The sequence below is a fragment of the Coregonus clupeaformis genome, chromosome 17 (assembly GCF_020615455.1).
Source record: "Coregonus clupeaformis isolate EN_2021a chromosome 17, ASM2061545v1, whole genome shotgun sequence".
Taxonomy (NCBI): Eukaryota; Metazoa; Chordata; class Actinopteri; order Salmoniformes; family Salmonidae; genus Coregonus; species Coregonus clupeaformis.
Window position 1 is genome coordinate 22,650,425 of NC_059208.1, and position 25,123 is coordinate 22,675,547.

The window sequence follows — 25,123 nt, forward strand, 5'->3', positions numbered from 1 at the left end:
CTCTAAACCTACGGGGTCAAGGCCTCACACAGACAGCACTACTCCTTACGCACTGGAATAGCTTTAGCAGAGCGCTCTGGGGCTGGCCTGGGGCTAGGATTACTAACTCACGGCTGGGACTTGGGGAGAGAGAGAGGGCTCAGAGGGGTAAGTGTGAGGGAGGGACACGGTGTGTGCGTGGGTGCTGATATAAGCAACGTGTAAATGGCCTTGGCTGGGAAAGGAGGGGGAGAAGGGAGAAGGGAATCTGATCTGAGGACAGGGGTGGTACATGCACACACTTAGAAAAAGGGTTCCCAAATGGTTCTTTGTGGAGATTTAGGCTTCTACATGGGATCTTTTCATCTGCTGAACTCTTTCTGGATCTATGTAGTACCTTTTTTTTTATAAGGGCTCTATTTTAACAAAACTAACGCAATGGTAAATCTTAGCTCTAGTGGTAGCATTATAGGTTCAGGGGTGTGTCAGAAATATTTGTGCTATTTTCACAACTGGAATTATGGATGCAGTAGCTGGCGGTGGCGCCATTTATTTGATGAATAAACATGTTGTGGGTGTCGAGGCTTGGCCTCTCACTGGCCAATCAGAATGTGCTCCATGGCTAAATATGTTATACATAACAAGTTATACATAACAAGTATATGTAAATACATAACAAGTTGTGTATTTATGGTATTTTATATATTGCATTGTCATCAACTCCAATTCGAATGTTAGTCCGTTATAGCCTAGTTTGTTAAATAGCCTGCCCGATATTTGCTAAATATGTTGAACATGTTTGCAGTCCATATTGTTCTAATTGCATTGCTTTATTATTGAAAATGCCAGTGCGCCAGTTTTTACATGACAAAATTGCAAACTAACATGCGCTTGACACTTGCACCTCCTTAGTGCCAGATGAAAATAGAGCCCTAAGAGTGCAGAGATTAAATGCATAAAGGCCTGGCTGTGAGAGGTATAGGAACAGATCCAAGAACAATCTGATAATTGACCAAGATTAAATGACCTGGCTATGAAAGGTATAAAAACAGATCTAAGAACAGTTGATACAGGCACATATTAAATATCCTGGCAGTGAGAGACCGTAGAAACAGATTTGAGGCCAGTCTCAGAAGGAGGTGGAGACGAGAAGAGACGGGCTGTTGGCTGCAGCACTAACAAGTTCGAAATTAATTAAGAGTGAAACAGTGGTGAGAGAGAGAGAGAGAGAGAGAGAGAGAGAGAGAGAGCGAGAGAGAGAGAGAGAGACTCCTGAAGGATCAAGACTATTATTGCTATTATCATTGTCTCATTTTCTCTCTCTCAGTCTCTCTCTCTCTCTCCCTCTCTCTCTCTCTCTCTTTCTTGCATGTACGCACACACAACACACAAACACACACACACTCTCTCCTGGCAGTAAGAGGGAAGACAGGCTGTTAGCCGGTGGATCTGTAGGAGATTCTAATGAGATGTCTATCGCCTCAGTCTAGACTCTCTCTCCTCTCCTCTCAGCGAAGACGAACCGACGCCACAGCCGCGCCTGCAAGGGGTAATTGCAAGAGCCTGCATGAGAGGAGATATAGCAGTGTGTGTGTGTGTGTGTGTGTGCGTTAGTGAGTTTGAGTGTGTCCGATGCTGCCTCATTGCCTCTCAATATTGTGATGGATGGCCTAACCAACACAACACCCTCCTCTTCCCCACCATCGATACCCCCAACACACACACAAACAGCTCCCCACCCTACACACACACCACTGTAACTGCCTGTTAAGGTATCGCTAAAAGGCTGAAGTAAAAATCTGCCCTCCAAATTCCACCACCCTTTCTCCCTCTCCCTCTCCCTCCACCCCCACCCAAAACCCTATACCCTCCCCTCCACCCTTGCCAGGCTGGCCCTCAGTCGGGCAATACCACCACAGACACCTTACCAGTGGCAAAGTCATTATATATATATATGTATGCCATTTAGCAGACACTTTTATCCAAAGCAACTTACAGTCATGCGTGCATACATTTTTGTGTATGGGTGGTCCCGGGGATCGAACCCACTACCTTGGCGTTAAAAGCACCGTGCTCTACCAGCTGAGCTACAGAGGACCAGCTATAGCTGCATCGGTTCCCGTGCATATCTCACCCCTCTGCTCTGCCCTGATTTAGTAGGAACACTGCTTCGTATCAACACTCATTCATACAGAGAACCAGAGCCACACGAAGCACAGTTGTCTTCCACAGTTCTCTTCCAAGTCCTGGTCAAAAGTGGAGCACTACATAGGGTGCCATTTGGGACACATCCCAAGTATATTTCCACACACACTGCTATCTTTCATTTGAGTTCAACAATGGCACACTTCTATTTTATTATTTTTAACAATCACTTGCTTACTATTACAGTGGTACATGCCTACACATTGTATGTGGAAGCAGACTTGGTATCGTTTGTCGACAGTTGTTGACGGCTCGTACCCAGCTGGTCCTTGATAAGCTGCAGCTTCTCTCTCCAGAGGGAGGGATGAACTCTCTCTCTTCTCTTTCTATCTCTCTCTTCCTCTCTCCTGGGTTTTAATCAGTCACTTTCTTGCAAGGCGTCTTCTCCGGTAATCTGGTGCTGCTGTGTACACAAACTCTGTGGTGAGAGAGAGAGAGAGAGAGAGAGAGAGAGAGAGAGAGAGAGAGAGAGAGAGAGAGAGAGAGAGAGAGAGAGAGAGAGAGAGAGAGAGAGAGAGAGAGAGAGAGAGAGAGAATGCTTGTTAGCAGCCAGGTTGAAATGCTACTCCAGTTACTCGGAGTGAGAAGCGTTGCTTTTTCCCTTTCACTCTCTCTCTCACTCTCTTTCGTGTCCGTCTCTCTGAGGTCCATTGGTTCCAGGTGATGCTTACTGAGGGTCAGGGTAGACTGAACACGGGATACCGCAACACACACACACACAGAGGGCTGTCCACTGCAGGCCTATTCACTGCAGCTGCCCTCAATTCAGAGCCACTCTGTCCAACACACACATAGAGACAGACACACACATAGAGACAGACACATACAGTCCCTCTCTATTCCTCTCACTTTCTCAATTCAATTCCCCCTCTCTCTCTCAATTCAATTTCAATTTAAGGGCTTTATTGGCATGGGAAATGTATGTTAACATTGCCAAAGCAAGTGAAGTAGATAGTAAACAAAAGTGAAATAAACAATAAATATTAACAGTAAACATTACACTCAGAAGTTCCAAAAGAATAAAGACATTTCAAATGTCATATTATGTATATATACAGTGTTGTAACAATGTGCAAATAGTTAAAGTACAAATGGGAAAATAAATAAACATTAATATGGGTTGTATTTACAATGGTGTTTGTTCTTCAATGGTTGCCCTTTTCTTGTGGCAACAGGTCACAAATCTTGCAGCTGTGATGGCACACTGTGGTTTTTCACCCAGTAGATAAGGGAGTTTATCAAAATTGGGTTTGTTTTCGACTTCTTTGTGGATCTGTGTAATCTGAGGGAAATATGTGTCTCTAATATGTTCATACATTTGGCAGGAGGTTAGGAAGTGCAGCTCAGTTTCCACCTCATTTTGTGGGCAGTGTGCACATAGCCTGTCTTCTCTTGAGAGCCAGGTCTGCCTACGGCAGCCTTTCTCAATCGCAAGGCTATGCTCACTGAGTCTGTACATAGTCAAAGCTTTCCTTAAGTTTTGGTCAGTCACAGTGGTCAGGTATTCTGCCACTGTGTACACTCTGTTTAGGGCCAAATAGCATTCTAGTTTGCTCCGTTTTTTTGTTAGTTCTTTCCAATGTGTCAAGTAATTCTCTTTTTGTTTTCTTTGTCTTCTAATTGTGTTGTTGTCCTGGGGCTCTGTGGGGTCTGTTTGTGTTTGTGAACAGAGCCCCAGGACCAGCTTGCTTAGGGGACTCTTCTCTCAGTTATCTATCCTTCCTTCCAAAGTGTGCACTTGTTCACGTCCCCTCACTGATTTGAAAGTTAATCTCTCTGTAGGTGATGGCTTTATTATGGAAGGTTTGGGAATTGCTTCCTTTTAAGTGGTTATAGAATTTAACGGCTCTTTTCTGGATTTTGATAATTAGCAGGTATCGGCATAATTCTGCTCTGCATGCATTATTTGGTGTTTGTCATTCTACACTGAGGATATCTTTGCAGAATTCTGTATGCAGAGTCTCAATTTGGTGTTTGTACAATTTTGTGAATTCTTGGTTGGTGAGTGGACCCCAGACCTCACAACCATAAAGGGCAATGGGTTCTATAACTGATTCAAGTATTTTTAGCCAGATCCTAATTGGTATGTTGAATTTTATGTTCCTTTTGATGGCATAGAAGGCCCTTCTTGCCTTGTCTCTCAGATCGTTCACAGCTTTGTGGAAGTTACCTGTGGCGCTGATGTTTAGGCAGAGGTATGTATCGTTTTTGTGTGCTCTAGGGCAACGGTCTAGATGTAATTAGTTTTTGTGGTCCTGGCAACTGGACCTTTTTTGGAGCACCATTATTTTTGTCTTACTGAGATTTACTGTCAGGGCCCAGGTCTCGCTCTCTCTCTCTCACACACACACACACACCAATAATACATGAACTACCAACCGCCACCACAGCCTACAGTTGACCCCTCACTCTGAGCTCCGCAGTCCCCAAGCCCCAATCCAATCCTCCCCTACAGCATCACACAAGCCAGTATTTAAGCACCAGAACCATCTCTGATCCAGAACCTGTGTGTGTGTGTCTGCTCTTGCCCATGGGAGGCTAGTTGAAGCATCACTATCTCCTAGCGATCAACCCTGACATTCCAAAGCCGCCGCTATTAGCCACACTCGCTAATTACTCTTTCAGTATCAGCCCGTAATTATAGACGCCAATCGGCCCTGTTCCCCATACGCTAATGCTACGCCAGTGCTACGCTTGCTGAATCAGGCTACAACACTTAACGCTTAGCGGGAATGTGGGATTAGGCCTTGTGTGATAGAGAAGGGGGGTGGGTGAGGGAGGATGTATTAATTTGATATTAATTGTGTCATCACCCCCCCCACCCCACCGTTAGCCCCCACCTGCTCTGGATGTTTGGGATCTGCAGTAGTATTAGTAGGCTACAGGGAATAGCTGATTTCATCTATATTCACCCTTTAAACCGGGTGAACTACGGACAGCAGGTCAGCATGGACCTAAATTGATAGGGCAATTTATGACAGACCAAGATCGTGCTTCCATCTGAACAGTTACATAATGTATAGTGATGACAGTTATATTAGCATCTACATTGAGAATGAAATAAAGCTCTATTCTGTTCTAAGTAGAAACGCACGTGATCAGCATTAAATCAAATATATCTGTCTTCAGTATTATATTATAGTATTATATTAACCTAGAAGTCCTGGTTGGCAGTGCCCACCACCGACACAGCCTTTCACCCTGTGAGTTTTTTCTATGCTCTACCATCACCAGGCTCAGTGAAGGAGACCTGCGTTGAGCTGTTTGAGTGGGAGAATAATGGCACCTGAATGCATAGCCTCTCTCTCTCTCTCTCTCTCTCTCTCTCTCTCTCTCTCTCTCTCTCTCTCTCTCTCTCTCTCTCTCTCTCTCTCTCTCTCTCTCTCTCTCTCTCTCTCTCTCTCTCTCTCTCTCTCTCCTCTCCCTCCGATAATGAGGCAACAGAAGACTGGTCCATCCCTGAGGCACATCACCTGGACTGGGCCGTCTGCTTTTGCTCCTCTCCTCTCTCCTCTCTTTCTCTGTCTGTGCGTGTCTCTCTCTTTTCTCTCTCACCATCTCTCTCTCTAGCTCTTTCTCCATCTCTCCCTCTCTCTAGAGGTGGGGATGGCAGAATGGATGGATGGGGATATCAGCCAGACTTGTAGAGCAATGCCTTCTTCCATTCCCTTTTCTGCTTAATCACATTGACTGTTGTGTTAGCGTACGATCCAGAGAAATGGAACTACGCAGACATCATGTAGAGATGTATAATGGTTTGTTTGAATTATTCAGTACAGTGATAACTGTTATGTATTGAGAATTGGGTCTTTTTCAATTGTATTTCTATCTCTGGTTCTCTACTCTCTCTGGCTTTTCCCTCCGTATGGTCCACCACCTCTTTCTCTCTCTCTCTCCCTCGCTCGCTCCCTCCCGAGAGCCTCTGCCGAGTGGAGTCAATTAAAAGCGTACATTTCAGTGAGAGGAGTGTGTGTGCACTCCTGTGCGTGCGCTCCTGTGTGCATTTGTATGCGCCTCTGTGTGTGCCTTCATGTCTGTGTGTGGATGTGTGTGTGTACAGTATGTATGTATGGAGGAGGAGGCTCCCCTGGGGCCTGGCAGTATTGCGCTTCAGCGCAGCACTCTCCTCCTGTGAAAACGCCTCCGATGGGACTGGGACAGCTGTGAACAACCTACAGCTTCAGCGGCGATGACAAGCCTTATTAGACACTCACCCCCCTCATCCCCCCCCCATATCTCTCACATACAGACACACACATACAAAAGGAAAAACACTAACATACAAGTACATGCATACACACACAAGGGCACACACACATACGCACGCACACACACACCATTTCTCTTATGCACATACAAACTGACACTCATCAACATATGCATACACGCTTTCAAACAAAACAACCTAGTCGTTCACACACACACACTGTTGAAGCAACGTGAGTCTGTGTGTGCTGTATGTACAAAAAGAGAATCTTGTTGGACAGATTATCCTTGGATAATATCAAATGAAAGAACAAATTCATATGCAACACAACACACGCTCACACAGGTATATGAAAGAACAAGGACTCGAGCACACACCAGCACAAGACATCAACTGAGGAATCAGGGGATTACAATGGAAATGTCATCACACAATCGAACAACTGTGACAAATCCTTGCACGGAACCACACAACCGTAGAAAGAGCAAGAAACAGATGCTTTCTTTTCATTTCATTTATTTAACAGTCACCAGATGATAAGATACATTCTCTTAAAAAAAAGAAAGACGACAAAATTAATATTTTCTTTTTGAGTTTAAAAACTATTATACAATATCCTCAATATATAGATTTTTGTACAAAATAAAAATCCTTACAACTGTAAAGGAAGTGTGACGCAGAAACAAAGACAAAAAAAATGGGAGGGAAATGGGAGTTGGCTCACAAACCACAACACTCAGAGGGGACAAAGACCCACTTCTTTCATAAATAAATATGTGTATGATAAAATTTGATATTATATATAACTCTATTTTCCAATATCGGGGCATCACTAAACCGTTTTAGCGCAGGTTATAACATAGCCCTACCGAGGGGTCCTTTCGCAACGACCTTCCACACATACTTTACAGACTGAGATTGTACAAGAGACGACATCCTAGAATAAGGATGTTGATCTCGAGGTTAGGGCCTGATAGTCTGTGCCACACTTGACCTTTGGCTGTAATGATATGCCCCTGGTACGGTGTACATGTTAGGAAATCCCTGGTACGGTGTACATTTTAGGCCATGCCTGTTAGAAGTACTCAGTACAGTCCACAGCAGAGTGTGTCTACTGAGGGAGCCAGGAGAGCTGGGTCATGTTCTTTAGGCATCAAACGAACAAAAACTGATTGAATCAGGGCGGGACAACCTGGACTTTGTCCAATAAGAAACATTCATTTTCGGTTTCTGTTTCAAAGCGCTTTAAGACGGTTCGCAATGATGTGCTCTAATGAACATGATCCAGGGCTCTCTCCTCTCCCGAGGCTTTGTGTGGAACCAGAGTGTGGTGGCTAGAGCTACAGTAAACAGACTCCCCACATACACACAGACACATTGGTCCAATTAATGGGGGCGGGTGTAGCCTAGAGTATAGGTTGTGGAGGGGGGGTGGCGGGGTCACAATCCCGATATCTGCTTTCACACATCACCATGCCATATACACCCTGTCCCTGTATGTCCCTTTAGAACGTCAACATTACAACGACAACAACAAGCGAGAACGACGGCAAAAGAAACACGCTGAATGTGGAGATGTGTGGAAGGAAGGTAGGAAGGAACAACAACCCTGTCTGACAGAGATGAATGCCAATCTGATTGGCTGATTGTTTTTGTAGTCTTTTCAACCCCTCTCCGCCTATATGTACAGTACCTTATATCAGAGAACCAGTTAAACTCAAACTTCCACCAGGCCCAAAACACAGTCAAACAACCTCATAACATGTGCAAGGGAACACAAAATACAGATGATGATGACAATGCTGATGACTTACGACACAAATACACTACCCGTTTAAGACACACACGCCCAAAAAGGATGGGGAAAGGGACATGATCATATGATTATCTTGCTTTGACCTATTATCAACCTGTGTACTTATTTTGCGTGGGGTTTGTTTCCCATCCGTGCCCTTTCCGAACAGACAAACCGACAAACGGACGGCATTGTCTCCCTCAGGTCAGGATGACTTGCCGTTAATCACGGCTATCAGTCAGCACATTACGTTAGCGACAACTGCAGGGGTGAGAGAGAAAGGGATGAGAGAGAGAAAGAGAGAGGGGGAGGGATGGGAGGGAGGCTTTTGCGTTTAGATTCACAATAATGATGCATGGCTGCAGCATCACTTTGGAGATTAAAAGCAAGATGCTGAATTTCAATCAAGCACAGTTTAATGTGTCGGTCTGAGGGATGTTCACTTTGTCTCTGTTGGCAGAGGGGAGACAGAGAGAGAGAGAGAGAGAGAGAGAGAGAGAGAGAGAGAGAGAGAGAGAGAGAGAGAGAGAGAGAGAGAGAGAGAGAGAGAGAGAGAGAGAGAGAGAGAGAGAGAGAGAGAGAGAGAGAGAGAGAGAGAGAGAGCAAAGTTAAAGAGAAAAGAAACCCTGGTTGAGGCAAGGTGATACGCCATTTTGAATTTTGTCTTCTGATTATTCCAAAGATGAATTCAATTAACATAATGACAAAATGCAACCAACTAATATAACATACATTTTCACTTGCACAGTAAAGTAAAGCACCAGATTATAGTTTTCAATTAGGTCAGTGAGGAGGCACAGGTCGTTGTAAGAGTCTTTTCCAAAATGTATAATTTGATTTGACCTAATAGGAGCCAACGACAAAGAGACCAAATAACCAATCAATCAGCAATCTTTGTTGACATTTTTCCTGCTTCCCACTGACAGTAAATGTTGCAGCATAGCAGCATAGCAACCCCATTATAAATCTATACCACAAATGTATCTACAGATCCTGATTCTTGCACTTTCTTGATTTGTTCAGCAAAATGATATGTCAAATACCGTACCTGCCTTGCAAACAGCCAAACTCTGCATGAATTTGCCTGCTACGTGAGCAGACCTGGGTCCAAATACCATTTGAGATATTTCAAATACGTTTAGCGTTTGCTGTAGTCTTCCTGTGCAAGATAGGCGGGGTTTGCACTTTTGCGACAATTCTATTGGTTCCATTGCACCAGGCAAACTTAATCAAGCCCAGATAAAGTGTTGCAAACAATTTTGAATAGTATTTGAACCCAGGTCTGTATGTGAGTGAGCTGTGGAGTCTGGCCCACTTGTTTTAAAGTGCTTGGTGAGTTCAGGTCTCATGATAGTAGATGAGAAAGGGACAATGTTGGGCAACTACACAGTTGAGATTGTCATCACAGTATACAGCTGATGTGAGAAAAACCAATGTGACATGAGCTAGAATCTCCAGAGGGAGTAGGGAGGGATAGGACGGGGGCATTTTATAACACTACATAGAAAGGGATGGGGAGTGAGTGACTGAGTGTTTGTCCCATCTCCTCTGTTTTCAGTCCAGGAAAACACAGTTAAGCACAGTGCTCCCCAACATGTTAGTGGGGAGGGGGTGGAGTCTGTCTATCTGAGGGGCAGTGAGGGCTGGCCTGCAGCACTCTGGGTAGTAGAGTCTTTCTGAGGCCTGCCCTGAAGCACTCTGGGTAATGTCTCAGCCGGGCACCCAGCTCTGGTTGTTGTGGGCTTGCTGAGGGCCTGCCAGTCCACTCATGCCCATCCCGATGCCCACCCCCTGGGCCAGGGAGCTGTCAAAGTTAAAGTCCATTTCCTCTCCAGAGTCCATGATATCGTGGAGGAGGATGGACTCCACGTCGCAGTCCAAGCTCCCATGGAAGATATCCAGATCCAGGTCAGCTGGTAGTCTCTCGTGGGGTGAGGCTGGTGGTATGAGCTACCATAGTAGCTGCCTCCTGTGCCGCCTCCCACCATGCCCCGTTGGTGGTGGTACAGTCCATTGCCCATTCCTTGATGTTGGGGGCTGGGGTAAGTGTTGTGGCAGGGGTGCGAGGGGTGGGGTGCGGTGGCCAGGTGGCAGGAGTCCTGGGGCATTCCCAGCATGCTGGCCGGGTTGGGTGGCAGGGTGGTGGAAGCGGGGAGGTGGGCGTGGGAAGGGGGGCTGTACAGATAGGGGGCTTTGTGGCTGTAGGGCTGGAGGTGGCCACTGCTGATGCGTGGGGCCAGGGCTGGGGCTCGAGTCGGTGTGTGTGTTGTGTGGTTGCTGTGGTTCTGACTGAGGTTGTGGCCAAGATGAGGAGAGTTGTGGTTGTGGTTGTGGTTATGGTTGTTGTGGTTGGTCACAGGGTTGTGGTTATGGCTCTGAGTTCCGTTGTGGCCGTGAGCCGAGTTGTGGTTTGTGTGGGTGCCATGGTGACTGTGTGCTGCATGTCCGTTATGTCCAGGGTGATGGTTGTGACGGGTGGAGCTCACTCCGTTCGTGGAGGGCCCCATCATGGGGTGGGCATCCCTCTCCTGGCCCAGTATCATGTCCTTGGCACAGTACTGCTGTGGCCCTCCGGGGCCCCCTGGAACCCCTGGGCCCCCTGTCAGCAGGCTCTGCAGGGCGTTGGTCCCTGAGTAGGCCCGCATGGTGCCGGAGAAGCTAGCAGACTTATTCTCCTGGATGGTCTGCATGGGCGAGTGGTGGCGCAGCATGCCCATCCCAGCCTGGCTGTAGACCGCGCCGCAGTACGACCCCTGACCTTTAACCCCAGGGTTGTAATGATAGACCTGGGGGAGTTTGTGGTGCGCCGCCGGGTGAGGATGATGATGGTGGTAGCCTTCCTCCAGGAGCCTCTCCTCCAGGCTGATCGCCCCCGTGAGATTAGCCAGCTGGGGCAGCTGCTCCACGGGTGGACAGTGGCCTCCCGCGGCCCCCATGGCCGGGGAGCGGGCGCTGGAGGAGGGGGAGGGGTAGAGGTGGGGCGAGGCCGAGCAGGACAGCCCGCCTTCCTCTGACTCTTCCAGCTCGCCCTCGGCCAGAATAGGCGACAGACGCCCGCTCAGGGTCGAAGTGGACGAACTAGCCCGGGAGTGGAGCTCCGTCCAGGCGTCAAACTCTCCCTCCACACCCCCAGCTCCCCCTACGTTGCATGGGAGAACCTTTCCCGGTGGGCTACCCTGCTCAGGGGAAGCCTGGAGCCCCACTGGAGCCCCAGAACTAATCCCCGGCCTGCCCACCCTCTTGCGGCTGACCCGGCCCTTGCTCTTCAGGTACTTGGTGCTGTTGTCCATGGACACGGTACGCCGGCGAGGGGCCTTGCCCATCTTGCCCCCCTCAGGGTTGAGCATCCACCAGGAGGACTTGCCCGTGCCCTCGTTCTGCACCCGGATGAAGCGCGTGTGGAGGGACAGGTTGTGTCGGATGGAGTTCTGCAGACATAGATAGATAGATAGATAGATAGATAGATAGATAGATAGATAGATAGATAGATAGATAGATAGATAGATAGATAGATAGATAGATAGATAGATAGATAGATAGATAGATAGATAGATAGATAGATAGATAGATAGATAGATAGATAGATAGATAGATAGATAGATAGATAGATAGATAGATAGATAGATAGAGAGAGATAGATAGATAGAGAGAGAGAGAGAGAGAGAGAGAGAGAGAGAGAGAGAGAGAGAGAGAGAGAGAGAGAGAGAGAGAGAGAGAGAGAGAGAGAGAGAGAGAGAGAGAGAGAGAGAGAGAGAGAGAGAGATTGATTTAGAGTGCATGTTACATTGTTCATCATATTATGTATGGTAAGCATTTTCACTGTTTAACACACTGGATCCCACCGCTGCCACCAAATGTAACACTTTACTCTGAGTGAGCATAGTGTGTGACTTCCAGGCAATGAGTTCTGGTCGCCTTTGTGCGTGTCCCAGTGCGTCAGAACTCCTCATCTGTAGACATTAGCTGAATCAAGTATGCATATGACCTTTTTCATATGAAACAACTGTTTGTTGGAGAGGAAACTAGAGTTTCAGCGACTTTGACGACGCGCAACCTGCCAATCTGATCCCATGCCTGCTACTCTGTATTAATGACTGTTTAAAGGCTTATCTCACACACATTGATGCCACTGGGGAGTGTGTGGATTCCCCTTCCAAGAAGAGCTTGGCTGATCAATAAGTACCAGACAGTTTGTGTTTATGCTTATAGAGCTGCTATCAACTCACCATCATGGGTTTACAAAATACTTACTAGTGCCTTGTCTGCCTACTAAACTGTAGACACCAGGGCCCAGTTTTGCAAAGATTATCTATCCGAATTTCACCTATCGGATAGGATTAAATGCATAGAAATAGAATGAATAGAATGGGAGTCCCCAGTCAATCAATAGCCCATTCTAATAATTATATATCTATACATGTAATCCTATCCTATAGGCGAAATCCAGATAGATAACTTCTGAAAAAATGGGCCCAGAAATCAATTGTCAGCTAGGTAGCCCGGAGGGGTATACTACAAAGCAGAATAAATGAGAGCTAACTTTGATAAACAACCCTAAATAACTACAGATGTTCTGGTTCATTAAGACATCTAAACTAAGATATGTGTTTTTGGTTGTTGAGTCAATTAGACCATGTCCATTTCAAGCTCATCTTTCAACAAAAATAAAAAGTTATTTCAGAATATTTAGGTTAGCTGGCTAACTCATTGATCATGCTTTGTAGTATAACTCTCAGTAGTCTACAAAGTGACCCAGACTCTCAGTAACTCTCCCGCCTATTTACCATCATGGGTCTACAAACTAGCTACTTGTGTCTTTACCAAACAGTGGACTCTTCGCTCTGTATTCTAAACTGGAGTGAGCCAGACTCTTTGTGCGACCTATCAGGTGAGAGTGCCAAAGATTTAGTCTGAACTGAAGACACTACGTCCACTTTATCTCTGTGAAGTGGAGGGTATCCCTCCCTCCTTCTCCTTCCCTCTGTCTCTTTCCTCTCCACTTTTTCTCCTCAGCCTGGTGGATGTAAGCTAATCCCTGGTTTGACGTGCCTGGTTTGACGTGCCATCAAACACTGGGGGATAGTGTTTGATGTGGCTGCCATTCTGACCCAGCACCAGCCCCCTCTCCCATGGCCTGAGTGTGAAGATGGATCGGAAGATTGAGCTAGGAGCTACCAGGCATAATGGATGGAGCCCACCAACCACCTCCTACCTACACAGACTCTCTCTATCACCTTATTATTTTTCTGTCTCTATAACCCTCTCTCTTTCCATCACCTTCTCTCCTCTCACCGTCTCTCTCTCACCTTTTATCTCTGTCTCTCATTTATCAATATTCTCTCTCTTTATAGCCTTCTCTACTCTAAGCTCATTGCAACTTGTTGCTTCTCTCCTTTCTTCTCATCCCCTTTCCTCCCTCTCTCCATGTCTCTTGTGTTTCTTAATATACTGTAATCATTATTTACTGCTGAGATAAATATTTTTTATTGTATGTCACTTTCTTTCCCAATTTTGTTTTGAACACTCAAATTCAATGATAAACTCTCAATAGATGTCTCTGTTCATTCACTTTCTCATTCAACAAACTATTCGTAGGTGTATTAGACTTTTTCTTCAAGGCCAAGTGAAGGCCAAGTGAACACTAAGAAATATTGATTGATTGACAATAGTTGTTCTGTTCTGCTTTTATTGTAGGCGTTATTCTGAAACTTGAACGGCAAAATGAAACCAAAGCACCTAGTGTGGCTTACATTGGTACTATACCACTATATTAGATTGTTTCAGATTGAGGTACATGTGGTGTAATTTAAGCGTTCATACTTTCAACAGCACCATTGTGTTGTACATTATTTGTATTCATGGCGAATGGCACAGTCTGAGTACACACAAATCAAATTGTAGAGCACCAACTGAAAAGGGGCGACTGACTGAATTCAGGTGATCTGTGAATGCCTCTTTTCGGTTGTCTCGCTGTGACACCTCGAGCATTGGGTAACCATGGCAACTGTTGGTAAACGTGCAGGAGCGGGAGTATATGATATTGTGGTGGGTAGAGCAGGGAGGCAGAGTAAGGGTAGTGGGGGATGGGGAGAAACATTGGTTGTTTGATGCTGCAGCTCTCTCTCTAACTCTAAACAGCCTTTCTTTCATCTGGGCCATGCCAGTCCGTTGGGGATGCCTGGTCGGCAGTAGGGGCGGGCAACTACGTGCCTGCGCCGACTACTACCATTTTCACACTATCGTGCCAACCGGAACTGTTGGCTCACATATTTTATTTTCACATTGTGCTTTTCAGCACAGTTCGAGCAACTATGGTGGATACCCAGCCAGCTCAAACAGCTTCGTTCAGCAAGGTTTGGTCCGGCTTGCTAGTGTAAAAAGGGTATACCTTATCGCAGTGCTTGAGGCATCACTACAGACCTGGGTTCGATCCCAGGCTGTGTCACATGGGAGACCCATGAGGTGGCGCACAATTGGCCCAGCGTCGTCTGGGTTAGGGGAGGATTTGGCCGGCCAGGATTTCCTTGTCCCATCGCGCTCTAGCGACTCCTTGTGGTTGCCGGGTGCCTGCAAACTGACTTCGGTCGCCAGCTGGACGGTGTTTCCTCCAACACATTGGTGCGCCTGGCTTCCGGGTTAAGCGAGCAGTGTGTCAAGAAGCAGTGCAGCTTGGCAGGGTCGTGTTTCGGAGGACGCATGGCTCTTGACCTTCACCTCTCCTGAGTCTGTAGGGAGTTGCAGCGATGGGACAAGACTGTAACTACCAATTGGATATCACGAAATTGGGGAGAAAAAGGGGTAAAAGTATCCAAGAAAAAACAGAGTATACCTGTCTCTTCCATACCAGAACATTATCTTATCAGATCATAACAAATATTGTCCATCAGGTTAGATGACAAAATGATTTAAGGCCGAATTAAAATGAACCTCCTTTAATGGAACCAGACCAGTTGAAGCCGCTACTGCATATGATCTCTGATCTGTTCCAAATGTAGCATGTATGATCAAAAAAGTAACCTGCTATAGACTTGGGAGAGGGATTTGAACATCATCCCCAAGCCCTCTTTATCTGATGAATCCTGAATCCACCTGCTTAAGAGAGATTTAAGAGATTGGTTACGTCCCAAATGGCTCCCTATGCCCTGTATAATGCACTACATTTGACCAGGGGCCATAGGGCTCTGTTCAAAAGTGGAGCACTATATAGGGAATATGGTGCCATTTGGGAGACAGCCATTGCGTGGGTAAGTCGACCATGATGGCGTAGTCAGCTAGCTGTTTGCTTCCTGTCTGCCGGCCTTTCTGTTTTGTTTTCAAACCCGGGGTTTCTCAGTAGTAGTCATCCTGTTTGGGTGTGGGTTTAAGGACTAAGAATAGCCCTGCCAGGATACAGGTGTCCCTCCCTGTGTGGGTGTAGCCTAGCCCTGGCCTCCCGCCCAATCTCGGGCTGAGTCAGGGGCAATTTGGCCGGCCCATGCCCCTCTCACTCACGCCCCCAAAACAGGCAGTCGCAGGCAGTCGGTGCTAATCCCGCTCCATCCCGAGTAATCCCAGACAATCCCAGGCTAATCCTGGAGTTGATTCGGGGCACTCCCAGCTGGGCATCTCACACAGTCCACTGCCAGTCCGGATACGGTATGATCCAATGGGAGGAGGAAGATGAGGGGGCAGACTAAGGAGATTCCTTTGTTAAGCAACCTGTCCATGTAAGACAATGGGAGGAAAGGCCATGGTCTACAAGGCCATGTAATACAACCACAATTCAATGTCCTATCTGACAGAGCTAAGCGGAATGCCTTACTTTGAGTTTGTCCATGAGGGTGGCTTTTTCCATATTTCTCCCCACAGGCTTATAAAATAATAGATTTGAAAACTTTCTTGTCTATTACATTTTGATAAAATGTTTCTTCAGCCCCCTGGCTTTCAGGACCAGACAAATGAAGGGAAGCACACAAAAACATACAATGACACGGAACACACATTCCAACCCTTGGTCCGGCAGCTATCTCCTATTGAAATCAGGAAGGCAGAAATAATAAATGAAGTGAAAGGGAGAGCTAACACACAAGATGTATTGCTTGATCCCATCCGACTTAAGTAAACAGACGTACTGTATATCAAAAGTTGTCAAATCAAACTTCTATGGATATGTAAATATCACAAAGTGGGATTTTAAACAACAACAGTCAGCTTGCAGTAGCCTTACACTGCTATTTGTGAAAAGGGCATCTGTCCGATTATAGAACTATTGTAGCCAGTGGAGGACTGTGTAGCACATAGAAATATAATTACTAAAATGGTAAAGCCCCTCAGACCACATCAAGTTCACAGAACACTCATGGGTACATTCAATATGGCAGCCGGTTCACCCATCACATAACTAACATTGACTTGAATGGGAATGTCCTTTCTAGTAATTCTATTTCTATGGTGTGGCACCCCAGTGGCCCCAGAGAGACAATCGGCTTGAGCTCAACTCTCATTAGAGCCCACGATCCTGATACCTGACTTACGTCTTCTTTATTCGCTCTCCACCACAGCCCTCTTTGCCCCCAGATTAAGTTTAAGACCTATTAACACCCTCAAATCTGACACGTTCACGCTCTTTCCAACACAGGTGGCCTCAGAGCAGCAGAAAGGGATTTTTCCTTTTCCAAGACCGGGTACTTGTTCAAAGTCAAGCGAATAGAGACTACAAGACTTCCTGTTTTGGATCGACCAAGCTTTGTTCATGTTCCGAGAATGAACAAAAACAAAACGGGCCCTGGTCATGGTCAATAATTCCCCTCTCTTTCAAACCCTTTAATTTGCCCCTCAGCGTTCTGGCCATTCACATTGATTCCTGCTCAGTCCTCCCTCCACACACCCACTGAGTTTGATTTTGGATCTGGAGCAGGCAGTTCAACTTGGAGAATCGATTCAACTTAATAGCCTTCAGTGCTAAGGCTTGGCTTTAGACACATCAAGGTCTGACTGTCTGTAGGAAGATCTTCTATTGGACTAGCTTTGTGAAGGCGATATGGCTCCCTTTCCAATGCCCTTGCCCGAGGATACCCCCGGCATTCCGTGAGTAGGGTGAGAGTACCCAGTTGTCCAGCCTGGCGCAATACCAATGTGTCCCCTCTGCCGCCACTCCCAGGGTAGAAATCTGCCATTAAGACTGTGGTGAGAGTGGTGGTGGGGGGGCAATAGACCGTCTGGGTTGGTTTGACTGGCTGGCTGGCTGGCATGGCGGGCAGCTGGGATAGAGGGGGTAAGGGGGGTAGAGGGGTGGGAATGTGGAGGTATAGCGTGGAGCCCAGTGTGTGAGAACCGTTCGAGCCACACAATGGGCTGCCCTCAAAATGGGGCCCCTCTACCCCCCACATACTCACAAGAGGGGATAGAAGAAACAGGTCAAACTGTTTAGGGCCCATCTTGTGGAGAGAGAGTGTACTCATTCAAATAGAACTGAGTGACGAGCCCAAAGACAAGACGGCTCGAATGGGAACGCCAAAAGAAACCACTCACCCGGTTCAAATAACTTAAAGGGTTGGATGACTGGCATGTTCGTTCTGCAAAGACGAGCATCTGTCTGGAATTTGCCATGTACTCAATCTGTGTTTATCAATCCCATTTCATACAGAAAGAAGCCATTATGCTCCTCTGCTGTCTATGGGTATCTCCTCATGGCACACCATTCATTAGAAAAGCACAAATCAAGGCGTACCAGGAGAGGCTCTGGCTGTGTTTATTGTGATGCCTGTTTGTGCCTCTGCAGAGGAGGGGGGAGGTGGAGGCTCAAACACAAGCAGTTTTGTTCAGGCAAAGGAATGAGTTTTGTCAGCTAAGCCTGTCTCCAGGCTATTGATGGAAATTAGCACCGGCTAAATATTCGCTTCCCGTGATTGATGTCACGGCTCGGCTTGTCCCCCTTTGAAGGGAAATAAAGAATTTAGAGGCGCATAGATTAATGGGAATCGGGGGGTTGGTGCATTCAGCATTCTCTGTCTACAGGGGTGGGGTGGGGTGGAGTGGAGGGATGGGAGGGCTTCAAGGGGACTGAAGGGCCTAATGGTAGCTAAGATATGGCTCTATACGGAACAGAGCGGATAAAGCACGCTATCCCAAGTGGCACAGGTACAGACAGGAACACAGATCTTGTTGCCTGCGAAGGAAGCCCAAAGTCAGACGTTGATTAAAATCCCTTTAGAGGAGGAGAGCCTACTTTAAGGAGACAGATGAGCAGATGGACGAGCCTGTTTTCATCTCTTATTAGGTGAGAAACTAATTTAGCCGCCACATGCCACAGGGGCGGCTGGTAGCCTTATGGTTAAGAGCATTGGGCCAGTAACCGAAAGGTCGCTGGTTTGAATCCCCTAGCAACTAGGTGACAAATCTGTCGATGTGCCCTTAAGCAAGGCACTTAACCCTAATTGCTCATGTAAGTCGCTCTGGATAAGAGCGTCTGCTAAATGACTAAAATGTAAATGTGAATGTAATTTCTCCTGTAAGTCGCTCTGGATAAGAGCATCTGCTGAATGACAAAAATAAAAAAAATGTAATGCCATCATCATTGCCATGGTCACGGAATGTTAGCTAATCTTCCTGGGGTCCAACACCAATTAATAAAACATTACAAACAATTACAAATTAAGACTTTACAAACATTTAACAAGTAGACAATACAGACAATTAAAATACCTGACAGGTAACACATTTAACATTCAGTTGATGCTTTCTATTTCCTGTCCAGTTATATGGTCTATCGCATTAAATGTTCTTTCATTTTTTTCTTGAAGGTGGATTTACTTTTTGCCTGAGAAATATGGATTGGTAAAGAGTTCCATTCAGCTATGGCTCTATATAAAACTGTAGGTTTAAGGCGATTTGTCCTTGGCTTGGGTTGTCTTAGATGCCCTGAATTTACCCGTCTGGTTTGGTGGTTGTGCGTGTTGCTAGTATGTACTAACTGGTCTGAAGAATACTGTGGTTTTTTGAAAAATATAACATTCCTAAAGAAAATCAGAAGACTGGATAGTAGTTTGTTTTCAACGTGAAGCCATGAGAGATTCTGATGCATTTGGATAATATTCATACGGATAGAGCAATGAAGAAGTAATCGGGCAGCCCTGTTTTGAGCAATTTTGAGCATTTTTATATCTTACTTTGCTGCAGATGACCATATAACTGGACAGTACTCTAAGTGTGATATGACCAGGGATTGAATCACCTGATTCAGAGTGCTAGATGTTATATACTCTGAACATTTTCTTGTAACAGCAATTCCCTTACCCATTTTAATAACAATATTATATATGTGTTCTGACCATGATAAAGCTGCCTCCAACATGACGCCTAGTAGTTTCGTTTTTTTCACTTGCTCTACATGCGTTCTATCCATTGACAAATTCAATTGGGGATCATCAGCAAGCATATATCTTGAACCAAATACAATACATTTAGTTTTAGAAACACCAATTTGTTCATATCAACCCACTCAGACACCATTCTTAGTTCACTACTCAGTACATCTGTTAACTCATTACATTCTGATGCTGCGCTATACATTGTAGAGTCATCAGCATACACTACCACTCTTGCTTTGTTCATTGCTGAAGGTAAATCATTAGTAAAAATAGAGTAGAGAAGTGGGCCTAGGCAGCTTCCTTGAGGAACACCACAGTGTATATCTTTACTGCCTTCTCCTGGATAGATAGCTTTCTGTCCAGGATAGAGCTGCAGACTTAAAACCATAACATATGCGTTTACCTAGTAACAGTTCATGCTCAATTACATCAAAAGCAGCACTGAAATCTAGCAACACTGCACCAACTAACTTCCTGTCATCCATACTCTTTAACCAATCATCTGTCATTTGTGCTAAGGCCGTACTCATAGAATGCCCTTCTTTGTATGCATGCTGGAAACCCGTTATCAGACCATAACATGATAAATAATCCTTGATTTGTACAGATACAATTTTTTCCAATAATTTACTTAACACAGGCAGCAAGCTTATAGGACGACTATTAGGAGCAGTGAATGCAGATTTTTTATCTTTAGGTAGTGGAATAACCTTTGACTCTTTCCAGACTTCTGGGCACACCCCATACATCAAGCACTTATTAAAAATATGAGAGATTGGGGTAGATATTTGGTTAGCTGTAACTCTAAGCAATTTGGCGTCAAGATGATCTGTACCAGGTGACTTGTCATCCGAAAGAGACAACAGGATCCTTTCAACCTCTTCCTTTTCTACTTGGTGAAATTCCAACATGCATTACCTCTCCTTCATGATACAGTCTTTTATAAGGGTATATGACATGGAGCCATCAGTTCCAACATGCATTGCCTCTCCTTCATAATACAGTCTTTTATAAGGATATATGACATGGAGCCATCAGTTCCAACATGCATTGCCTCTCCTTCATGATACAGTCTTTTATAAGGATATATGACATGGAGCCATCAGTTGGACTCATGGCATTCCTCAACTTGTCCACTTTGCCTGTCAAATATTCATTAAAGTAGTTTGCGATGTCGTGTGGTTTTGTGATAAATATACCCTCTGATTCAACAAAAGAGGCGGACATGTTCGAATTCCTACCCATAATAGCGTTCAACGTTCTCCACAGTTTCCCATCACCCTTTACTTCATCAATTTTGTGCTGATAGAATCCATTCTTCTTTCCTTTGTTTAGCTTGGTCACAAGATTTCTTAATTTACAATAACTTTGCTTAACAAACAGAGTGCCAGATTTATCTGCTGCTTTTTTGGCATCATCACGTTGAATCATTACATTTCTCAGCTCATCATCAATCCATGGGGCACCGTTTGACCTCACAGTGCATTTTCTTAAAGGGGCATGCTTATCAGCAATACTCAAAAATCATTTCATAAACAAACTTAGTGACATTTCAGGATCATCCTTACTACACTCTTCTAACCATTGCACATTCTTAATCTCATCCACAAATGAGTCCTGATTGAACACTCTGTAGGACCTTCGGTAGATTACCTTACCATTTGGTATTTTACTTTTCCTAGTGAGTGCAACCAACTTATGATCACTACAACCTAGTGCCACTGATTTGGTCCAATGTATGTCCATAGTACATAGTCACAGAACTAGCAAGTAGGTCTAGTTGTGTAGTCATGGCAAGCTCTGTTAGAAACCTAGGCTAGGAACCAGGTTGAGCTACAGTACAGACCATTTGCTACTATCTGTGTACCTAAGACATAGTCCAGAGAACCTTAGCCATTAGAGCCTTACTTAGACAAGACCAGTTCCCCCTCTTACGACAATACAAAGCACTTTCAGAATTGCTACATCATTCCATACACCACTCAGTGCCATTCCAAAGGGAAAAGAGAGAAAGTCAATTGAGAGTTTGAGCTGCCATATGCCATGGTGCCCACAGTCAGGAGGTCTGTGGGGAGAGGGTGTAATGGAGTTGGTGGGGAATTCCTGCTTGGCTGTGTTCTAATTGCAGCCAGTCCCTGGCAAATCACTGCCTCTATACTTCTATAAGCACCAAGGGGGATGGTTAGCGGTCGGGTGTGGAACAGTGCATCAAGGGCTGCACAGGGCTGCATGAGCTTTGGCGGCTAAAAATAGCCGCTAACAGATTAGCAGACCATCTGAGACCAGGATAGGGAATCGGAAAATCCACCACGGAATGCCAAGACGATCGTGGCGGCTTTCCAGATGGCCGGCGTGAGGGGGACACGACATCTATGACACCCACGCGATGAAAGCCCCCGCCTGGGCTCGCAATCACGTCTGACACCCACGCCAAACGTGGGTAAGACCTGTGCCAGGGAGGGCACAAGGCAGGCACAAGGCGGGCACATGCAAGAGGGTATGGTTTTCCACAGGGGCTATGGGAGGTAGGCTTCACTTTCGCCTGTGAGGATTCACAAAACAGGTGTTTGGGTTGGTCCACCTGTGGGGGCTGCCACCTGCTCACAGCTCACACATCACCCAAAGTCTGGGGATTCATAAGACTCACATTTTCCACTGGGCCTGCCATCATGCAATCGTAAAGTCATGCACGTTTCTGAAGAGGCTTTTACAGCTTTTTTCTTTTATTTTCTTTGTCTATTTGTGTGTGTGCTTGAGTCAGGTCTTTTAATGGCCCACAGGCGGGCGGAGTGTGGATTTGATTATATTGAAACCACCCTCTGCCACATACAAAGAAACAGACAATGCAACAATGGAATCAATGCCGTCGCGGTTTTCTCCTCCTCTCACTTTCCAACATAATCTCGTTCATAATAATAAGAATCTAATTTCCCGCATTCTAAAGGTCAGTACACACCTCTGATCAGACTTTAATAAACACCATTCTCAGGGTTTAATATAATTTCAGCAGAGCAGGAAACTCATTCAGCAGCGGTTGCCTTATGGCATGCAAAATGTATAGAATAGTCCCTTTAATTGCTTGCAATTTCATAGCACAGAGACAAATTATATCATTGCAATCAGATGGAAGCGTCCAAAGACGCAGAAAACACACGCATACATGCACGAACGCCTCGCAAGCAGGAAGGCATGCACACACACACACACAGTAGGGTAGCCATCATTACTTGTGAGGTACAGATTACGTTTAGATCAAAACTCAGGCATGTCTACACATATATCACATGTATCAGTCATGCAATAACACACAACTTCTCCCTCACACGTTCATCTTCTCACATAAACTGGCAAAGAAAATATACACATATGCTTCACACACTGTCTCTCTCTCTCTCTCTCTCTCTCACACACACACACACACACACACACACACACACACACACACACACAAAGAGCCTGGCACCGTGGGCACGCTCATCATTACCGCAATGCCAAGCTACTAGTTGCTAAGGAGACCTGTGGGAGAGGGAGGCTCCTTGTTGCCATAGCAGCCGGCCTGCTCCCTGCCAACTATCCCCCGAGGGAAAGGCAGCTAGGGAGAGAGGTGGGGGGGTGAAGTAGGGAGAGGTAGAGGGCACCCGTCTAATGGTGGAGAGGTGCTGGGGATCTTCATTAAACGCCCTGTGTACCAAATCAACCACTGCTCCTCAACAATATAAACCACATGCTATACACTTACACTCAAGTCTACTTATTCAGAGAGCTACACCCACCTATGGTGTACGCCTACATATGACATTGAAAAAGGTAAGTGTATATGCAGAATCATAGGTCAAGAAAAGGCAGCTATAGAAGGAACGAGGGAAAAGAAGAAAAGAGAGAAAGAGAACAAAGGAGGATCAAAGAGGGTCTTGAATTTTGGTGTGAATGTAGAACGTTGGGGATCTTAACCATGGAGGCGTCTGTTAACCATGGAGCCATCTTGAGACATTCCTTTATATAAACGCACTGTTACCACTGTCTCTTTGAGCCAATTTGGCCGTCCAGTGATCTAAATTACCTTTCGTAGGATAGCCGTCGGGTGATTGGTTGAGCCTTCTGTGTGACATCACTCCAAGCCCATACCGAAACACAAAACAATGACAGACAACTTCTCTCCCTTCGAATCTAAAACCAGTAGTAACAACCAACTTCAATGACCGTTATATCTAATATGACCGTTATATCTAATATTCCCGCACCCCAATAACATTGTCGCCGAGGAGGGCTTGTTAGCTAGTCACATCAGACGTTTTCTTATGAAACAGCTCAGCTAGCAATGCTAGCTAGCTAGCTATCATTAGCTAGACTGCGTCTAGACTCGGGAGTTCAAGGGCACATTGACAGGTCACATAGGCTTCAGGAGCCAGCTGGTTAGATAGGATTCCACCATGGGCAACAACAACTGGCTACTAGTTCGTGCTCACCAAAATATGCTCAACTCATAGTTCGTTTATCCACTGACCACTGCATTTAGGAGGATAGCTAAATTACTGAAATGTAGCTAGCTAGCTCACCAACTAATCGTGGATTTCCTATTTTTTGATAGATTTGGGTCAATTGGCTCATATCAAGCAACAGACAATTTGTGTAAAGGTAATAATAACAATTAGTGAACTCGTTTTATGAATGACCGGACAGTGAAACTAAAATAGATTGGCAGCTAGCTGGTGAGGCTTCAATTTATTTCACAATTAATTAAGCTGAAGCTGGGTTTCCCAAGTAATTCAGTGCTTACTGCTCATGCCGGTGAGCAAGCTAAACAGACAGCTCTGCAGCGCATCTGTGTGACATCACACACCCAAGAAGGCTCAACCAATCACCCAACATAACTCATGAATATTAATGACTTTGTCTATCCTACGAAATGAAATTTCAGATCCAGTGAGCCCATTCCATCCACTTCCTGGAAATTCAGTCTATGAGAATGAACAAACAATAAATGATTTCCACTTCACATACAACTATGCTGTATATCCAACCATACAGTACAACAGCTCAATGGGAACCTACTACACAACATCCTCAAGCAAACACACTATAGCAGCATTTCTTCACAAAACAAAAGCCCATACTGAAGATTAAGAGAGTCTGAAGTGCTCATTCAGGCCTCATTCAGGACTTACTCATCCCTCAAGAGAGGCCTCCGAGATTGCTTAAATGGAGTACAGATAGTGATATAGCAAAGTGATAATGCTGAATTCATAGGTCAAGGTACCTTTCCTTTTACACTAAAGTGCATACACATACAGTAAGAGTGCTTTATATAGTGGACAATGTATGAACCATGCTGCTTCCATATAAATAAAATGGATTCTATTTCTATGGTTACTTCACCTTCAAGATTGGAAGTGCCATCCTACTGTATAAATGAGGGGCTTTATTGCCTAGTTTGATTCTCAATGGGGGGTGGTGGTGGTGGTGATGGTGGGGGGGGCAGAAGCCCCTGTCTGCTGGGGTAACTTGTCTCACTGTCTAGACTAATGAGAGAAGGAGAGATACCCCTCTGCTGTGAGTCAGGAGGAAGAGAGGAATGGGGGGATGGGGGAT

General features: G+C 45.5%; 1 protein-coding gene across 1 annotated transcript in view; it reads right to left on the reverse strand.

Annotated features, from left to right (window-relative positions):
• Positions 1-8,754: 8,754 nt before the first annotated feature.
• LOC121562366 (forkhead box protein O6-like) overlaps positions 8,755-25,123 on the reverse strand; it is a 38,850-nt gene continuing 22,481 nt past the window's right edge. Inside the window, 2 exon segments of the mRNA XM_045226160.1 lie at positions 8,755-10,121; positions 10,124-11,614. Coding sequence (XP_045082095.1) covers positions 9,897-10,121; positions 10,124-11,614 — 1,716 coding nt within the window. The 3' untranslated portion in view covers positions 8,755-9,896.